This window comes from Heliconius melpomene, chromosome 2, assembly GCF_056956725.1.
Source record: "Heliconius melpomene rosina isolate 202511_hmr_F chromosome 2, ASM5695672v1, whole genome shotgun sequence".
Taxonomy (NCBI): Eukaryota; Metazoa; Arthropoda; class Insecta; order Lepidoptera; family Nymphalidae; genus Heliconius; species Heliconius melpomene.
This window is the reverse complement of record NC_140390.1, coordinates 5,855,152-5,863,123: the sequence shown is the minus strand read 5'-3', so window position 1 is coordinate 5,863,123 and position 7,972 is coordinate 5,855,152. Positions and strand designations below refer to the sequence as shown.

At 43.8% G+C, this 7,972-nt stretch overlaps 1 protein-coding gene across 1 annotated transcript; it reads right to left on the bottom strand.

Moving 5' to 3' along the window:
• Positions 1-178: 178 nt before the first annotated feature.
• On the bottom strand, positions 179-5,737 carry LOC146540579 (uncharacterized). Its single transcript, XM_085205242.1, has one exon. It carries the CDS (start codon positions 5,735-5,737, stop codon positions 179-181), a length of 5,559 nt encoding a protein of 1,852 aa, XP_085061368.1.
• Positions 5,738-7,972: the final 2,235 nt, after the last annotated feature.

Sequence of the window (7,972 nt, the reverse complement as noted above, 5' to 3'; positions counted from 1 at the left end):
ATTCAAAATTACGAGAGTGGTATGACGTCACTTTTTGCCAAACTAAACAGTCTCTAACATGTTGTGACGAGTTCACAGCCGATGATGCGCGTCGGTTGTCGCGAACATTTCTCCCGCCGTGCAGAATCAGGTCTCGATGTGATGCTGCATCTTTCCCGCGGTGAGCGACGACGTCTTCTTACTTTGGAAGCGGAACGAGTTTTTTGGTTGGCCTTTTCAGAAGACCACCCTTAGTGCGTACTTCAACTATTCGCACTTGTCCATCTGCACCTGGATATACTTTTTCTATGCGTCCTCTTGGCCACGTATTTCTTGGAAGTTGTGAGTCGGCTATAAGTACCGGGTCACCTATTTCATAAGTAGGGCCTCGACCATGAGGCTCCCGCCGGTGTTGAAGTTCAGGGAGATATTCGCGAACCCAGCGTCTCCAAAACATGTCCGCTAATATCTGTGAGCGTCTCCACTGCTTTTTGCTATCGATGTCGTCCTCACTAAATGTGCCAGGTACAGGTAGACGAGCTGAACCCCCAAGTAAAAAGTGATTGGGTGTTATAGATTCTTCGTCGTCATTGTTTACAGAAACATGTGTGAGGGGACGACTATTCACAGTATATTCTACTTCGCAGAGTAATGTAGCCAAAATTTCTTCTCGGGGGTATCTCTCACGAAGAATAGTGTATAGAGCTGTTTTCACGCAGCGAACAAGACGTTCCCATGCGCCTCCCATGAATGGTGCAGATGGTGTTATGAAACGCCATGCGATGCCTCGACGACTGGCTTCTTCTTTGAATGCTTCTCGAAGTTCTTTGTCTGCTCCATGCATGTTTGTACCATTATCTGAGTAAATTTCGGAAGGACATCCTCGACGTGCAGCGAATCTTCGCAATGCAAGTATGGCAGAGTCTGCGCTTAGGCTGGCGGCGATTTCCAGGTGAACTGCTCTAGTGGTAAGACACGTGAAGAGTGCGACGTAACGTTTCACGTGTTGTCTGCCGACGACTACTGTGAGAGGGCCAAAATAATCTAAGCCGGTGTATGTAAATGGTCTTCGATGATGAGCGAGACGGGATTTAGGATGATCACCCGTAGAAGGCTGTGGGGGTTGTGCCTTGCGAATACGACACTTGAGGCACTGATGAACTATCCTTTTCACGGTGGGACGAAGACGAATTACCCAAAAATGTTGACGTACTTCATTTACTATTATTTCGGTGCTGCTGTGGTGAAGACAACGGTGGGTCCAATCAATATATAACTGTGTGATGTAGTTATCTCCATCTAAGACTTGTGGTTTCTTTGTTTCGTCTTTTATTCCCTCGGCGGCGGCTATACGGCTGCGAAGAACGACAATGTCATCTCGGAGTTCTACGGGTAATGAATGAAGGCGACTTTGTTTGGCAATAGTCCTGTTGTATCTTAAGTCTGTGATATCTTCATTGAAAGATTCTTCTTGAGATGTTCGGATGAGAAGATTTTCTGCTTTTGTAATGTACTTCGAATCCAATATCAGAAAATTGTTGGAATCCATAGATTTCTTGCTATGTAGAGTAGTAGATTTCTTTTGCAATGTTTCTCTTCGTTTGTTCCACGTAGGATCTGATTCCATATTTCTACGTGTTCGCTTATAAAAGATCTTCTCTTTTTTATTTCTGCAAATATCTAAAAATTGCAAGACTCTAGCTGTGGCACGAAGTAGTCGCTCCCATTTTGAGAAGCGTTGTGGATCAGGAATTGCTTCACGTAATTTTGTCTTCAGCTGGAGTTCTTTAACGGTAAAAGTATGTTCTTCACCAGTATTATTTGACACGACCGGTTTTTCGATAGGCCAGGTACTCGGATTTTCTTTCAAGAAGGCAGGCCCGTGATACCATTCATGATCAGCTCCAAAATCAGATGGTACTTCTCTGGTGGCTATATCGGCGACATTGAGCTTAGGAGGTACCCAACGCCATTCTTCAACTTTGGTATATTCTTCAATGGCTGCTAGTCTATGTGCGACAAATGGCTTATAAGACCTGGCTCCATTTCTTATCCACGTCAGAACTGTCTTACTGTCTGTCCAAAAGATTTTGCATTCCGGCGCAATACGATGTTCTTTTATGACAGCTTCTGCTATGCGAACTCCCATGACGGCTGCTTGTAGTTCTAAACGAGGAATTGACATAACCTTGAGCGGGGCTACTTTCGCTTTAGCCATGATCATGTTGACTTGGACTTTTCCATCCGGAGCAACCACCCTCCAGTAGGCAGCTGCTGCGTAGGCTGTTTCACTGGCGTCGCTGAATATATGTAGTTGTACAGATGTGGCATCACTATAACCAGAGTAGCATCGAGGTAAGCTCACATTTTTCAATTTCTGAAGGTGTAGCATCCATTCTGCCCACTGCTTGGAAAGATCTTCATCCGGATGTTGATCCCAATCTATAATTCTTCGCCAAGATTCTTGAAGAATTTGTTTAGCACGAATAGTAACGGGTGAAGCGAAACCAAGTGGGTCATAGAGTGACATAACTATCTTCAGAGCTTCTCTCTTCGTAGGAGCTGTTTTCTTTAATAAACTGGGCGGTAATCTTGCTAGTTTTAAATTGAATCGTAATTCATCGGTTGACGGTCTCCACATTAAACCCAAAATCTTTTCTTCTTTGGTACCCAGGTTAATAGTTTCTGTCATATTTGATTGTTTTTCAAGTTCATTTATTATTTTCGGGATATTTGAAACCCACTTGCAGAGTTTGAAACAAGCTTCTCCGTGGATATGTTGGACCTTTTTGGAAGTTTCTATAGCTTCTTCTATACTTCGGAAACTGTCTAGGTAGTCATCCATATAGTGGTTGTGGATGATAGCTTCCACTGCTTCTGGATGCGTGTCGATGTACCTTTTTGCGTTCCAATCTTTAGCGAATATCGCGGTGCATGGTGAACTCGCAGCTCCAAATATAAGCGACGTCATGCGATATTCTTCAGGAGTTCCCTCCCGCCGGTGTCCTCTCCACAGGTAGCGAAGGGCATCCCTATCTTGAGGTCTTACTTTGACTTGCATAAACATTTCGGCTATGTCGGCTGATACAGCGAAAGCATGACGGCGAAATCTCATCATGACTCCAGGAAGCGATTGAAGAAGGTCTGGTCCAGTCAAGAGGAAATCGTTTAGTGACATACCTTTGGTTTTAGCAGCGGCGTCGTGAACAATGCGAAGCTTCTCTGGTTTAGCCGGGTTTTGCACGTCGAAGTGTGGCAGGTACCATGTTCTGCCTGGAGAGATACTTTTAGGTGCCACCTCAGCGTAGCCCTTCTGGACGAGTGATTCCATTTGTTCGGTGTATCTCCTTTTCAGTTCAGGATCACGATCAATTTTTCTCTCTATTGATATGAGCCTCTTCAGCGCCGACTCATAATTATTAACCATGATGCTGTTCTCTGATTTCCATAAAAGTGTGGTTTCAACATGCCCATCTTGTAAACGGTGTGTGTGTTTCTTCAAAATGTTTTCAGCCTTTATTTCTGGATCAGAGTCTGGCCGACGCGGATTAATGATAAGAGATTCCAAGGCAAAGTAATCTCTCAGTTGTTCATCCATTCTATCTTCAATAGCAGTAACTTGATTGACGAAATGGATTTTCTGACCCAATGTCCTATTGTGCGCACCATGTAGCACCCACCCGAGCGACGTGAGTGAAGCGATTGGTTGGTTCTTCGGTCCTATACGGACATCTTCGGCGAGTAGTAAATTCCAATTGTCTTGACCAATTAGAATTTTAGGCGTGGCTGAGTCGTAGGTGAGCTGGTTCTTCAAATCTATTAGATGATCGCAGGCAGCTAAGTCTTCTTCACGAATTGTTTGCGGGGAAAGATTAAGATGCGGAACGGTACGAGCTGTAAAGCTAATCTTCTTTTTCTGTGAATTAGCAAGTGTCACGGTAACACGCCTTGATCCCGGCGTTTCAATAACTATATCCCCGATTGCTTCCATCTTTAAAGGATCCAGCCGTCCCTCAGCACCGACTTCCTTTGCCAAAGCTTCATCTATGAGAGATACAGTTGATCCGTCGTCTAATAGAGCGTATGCGGAGGTTTCTCCCGCCGGTCCATGAACTCTGACTGGTATGATTTTAAGATAAGCATGCGCCTTTGACGGTACCCATGCGTTGGCCACGGTTTCCTTTTCTTCTTGTTGATTTCGAATTTCTGATTTCTCCTTTTTATCATAGTGTAGTAATCGATGATGAGTACCGATGCATCCCTTAATATTGCACTTCTGTGGTTTACAGGAATGTCCTGATTGTCGGAACCGCAGGCATCTGAAGCACAGTCGGTGTTCTTTGGCGAGTTCCCATCTTTTATCTGAGTTGGCATCTTGAAATTTCTTGCAGCTAATACTGTGATGACCTTCTTTGTTACAAATTTTGCACGTACTTTTCACCATTCCATGAAATCTATTAGTTTTCCTTTCTTCGGTAGTATTGTGCGTTCTATGTATCACACGACGAGTAGGCTCTGAGTGCGGGATCTCTGTTGAATAAGGTGTGCGACATGCTGCTTGTTTGGTGAGAAACTCGCTGAAGTGCGTCAGGTCTGGTTTGAATATAGATGCTTGTTCCTCGTACCACCTGGTACATAACGACGATGGTAGCTTTTCACGAAGGGCCCTCGTTATATCTGGCGCAGTGATAAAGTTGTGTAAATCGAGGGCGCGAAACAGATTGACACTGCTTCTTACCTTACTGGCGAATGCATGTATCTCCTTTGGATTGTCAGCACAACGAGGTAGAGATCGAAGCTTGTCATATTCACTATATGCGATTGCATCTGGACGACCGAAATTCATTTCAAGCTCTTCTATGATGGCATCCGGTTTTGAATGAGCTATGAGTTGTGTGTCGACGACTTCCAATGCTTTTCCAGTTAGGCTTCTTCGAATTCTGGCTGTATTTTCAACTTCATTGAAGTATCCCTTAGTGTTTTCATATATGGCCCTGTATGATAGCCATTCATTTAACACTCCACTATATGTAGGAAGATCCATGATGACTTTGGACGCGACGGGAAAATTGTATGACGATGATGGAGGTAACATTGTAGGTTTAGGTACCTCTGTTTTCATACACAACGATGTAGGAGCGGTTTCGGCTTTTTCGCATCTTTTCTTCAAATTTTCTATTTCCTTTTTTAGCTCCTCTATTTCCTTTGTTGAATCTCTCTGTATTGCTTGTTGATTTTCGGAATTGTTGCCGATATTCGGATGTTGAGGCATTCTATAGCATGACGGCACTGGATGTGGTTGCCTCGGAACATCTGCACATGGTGTAAGTGATTTTTGTACGATTTGTGCATTATCTTCAATCCAGGAGCTAACGTAGTCGGTTTTCGATATATTATCTTCCTGGGATTCTGAACTATCTGATTCAGCATCTTCCAGAGCTATTTGCGCGAGTTCAAGCTTGATGCGAAGTATTTCTTCACGAGCATTTCTTGCTCTACGTCTGGATTTCGTAGACTTCTTCGAGTTTGCACGTTTCGAAGTTGTCGACTTTATTTGTGTGCCTTCAAATTGTTCCTCCTTGTTAATTGAAATAATTCTTGAGTCTTCCTTTTCGTCACTTGGTACTATTAAGTTCTTTTCTATTTCGGAATCCTCTTGTGTATTCGTAGGCGGGTGTGTCACCTCTGTGTGACTAGATGAAGGGTCGGCTTCATATCTCAATCCCTCGGATCGACCTCTTGATCTTGTGATAGGCATCTTAGTAAAAACCTACGATAATTGGTAAAACTCACCAAGACGAAACGATAATACTCGAAGGCGGATGCACGAAGATTCTCGGAGACGAACGACGACACTCGAAGGCGGAAGCACGAAGATCCTCGGAGACGAACGACGACACACGAAGGCGGATGTCGGAGGATGATGCACGAACACTCACGAAGACTTACGATAATACTCGAAGGCGGATGCACGAACACTCACGACGTGACTTACGGCGCGATAGATGTCAGCGCAGTAGCGAGCACGACAGTCAATGCGGACGCCAACGGAGGCGGCGGAGAGCGCAGCGGAGAGCGCTATGTGACGGAGAACACTGCGCGACGGAGAGCACTGCGCGATGTAGTACGATAATACTCGAAGGCGGATGCACGAAGGTTCTCGAACACTCACGATAACACTCGAAGGCGGATGTCAGAGGCTGATGCACGAACACTCACGAAGACTCACGATAACACTCGAAGGCGGATGTCAGAGGCTGATGCACGAACACTCACGAAGACTACAGGCGAGTAAGGCGACTTCAGCACAGTTGCGAGCGCGACAGTCAATACGGAATATACTGCGCGATGGAGCACGGCGCGACGGAGAGCACTACGCGATGGAGCACTTACGAAGACTCACGAAGGCGGATGCACAAAACACTCACGACGTGACGGGATATGTGACGTCAGCGCAGTTGCGAGCGCGACAGTCGATACGGATGCGAAACGCGACGGCGAATGCGTTTGCGAGCGCGACGGAAACACTGCGCGATAGAGTACTGCGCGACGGAGCACTTGCGCGACGGAGCACTGCGATGACTTGCACGATGACAGATGATGCTTCAGCTTCGGTGAGGAGTCTTCAGCTTCGGTAAGGAGTCCCCAGATCCGGTTCGAAGGACCAGCACGTTGTACCGGACGGGCGGAACTCAAGTGAATGAGCCGCTGACGCCCTGCACACTATAGGTTCCAGATCATGGGAACACGGAGTATGCTGAGACCCCAAGACGTTCTTGTGAGTCGTTCTTGTGAGACGTTCTTGTGAGTCGTTCTTGTGAGACGTTCTTGTGAGACGTTCTTGTGAGTCCTTCTTGTGAGACGTTCTTGTGAGTCGTTCTTGTGAGACGTTCTTGTGAGTCCTTCTTGTGAGACGTTCTTGTGAGACGTTCTTGTGAGACGTTCTTGTGAGACGTTCTTGGGAGTCCTTCTTGTGAGACGTTCTTGCTATACATTGAAACAAGATACTGAAACAGGATGTTGAAACAGGATATTGAAACAAGATGTTGATCACTGTATAACGGTCGGTGACTGTCGGCTCTATTCGTATCTTGTTCCGATTCTATCTTCTTCCTGTTGTGCTCACCGTTGATTGCCGACTGTCTCTGTCTCGCCCGACGCGCACCTCCGTTGCGCGGAGCTAAACGGTAACGAGAGCCGCGAGCCACCGAGCCGTTTTATCTTTATTTACAACAATATTTTTACTATGATTATCACACATTTACATTTATATTTTAATAACTAAAAATCGGATGTTTTTACAATTTATACATATTAAAAGAACATAAAAATATCTATCTATCTATGTATAAAACATTATACTATTTAAGTATTATCTATTATTAAATTACGAAAAATGCTGTTACGATGACGAATTTTACATGAGTTTTTACAATGAAAATTCTCTCTAAAATTAATTACACACATTAGGAATATACAAATCTGTTATTTTGTTACAGAAAACTATGACAAACAATAATTAATAATAAAATTTACTATACGGAAGTTACTATTATATAAAAAGCGATTAATGCGGCAAATCATAGTACAACTATACAAATAAGATATAAAGTCGAAAATTATTATCTAAAACGGAACCCAAATCTATTTATATTTATTATTTAATGTAATTACTTATTTACAAAGGAAAAAACACTATTAATTTAGAAAAGACACTAATAATAACATTCAAAATTACGAGAGTGGTATGACGTCACTTTTTGCCAAACTAAACAGTCTCTAACATGTTGTGACGAGTTCACAGCCGATGATGCGCGTCGGTTGTCGCGAACAGTGGAGAAACGCTTTTTTTAAGCTTTTTAAGATAAACAGTATTTTTTTTATAATAAAAACAATTCTTTAATAAAATGAGCAAGGCAAAAAGAAGTTTTTTTTTTATAAAGACACTTTCCGCTTCTCAGTATTCAGCTCTACGCTTTCGGCTTAAATTGGA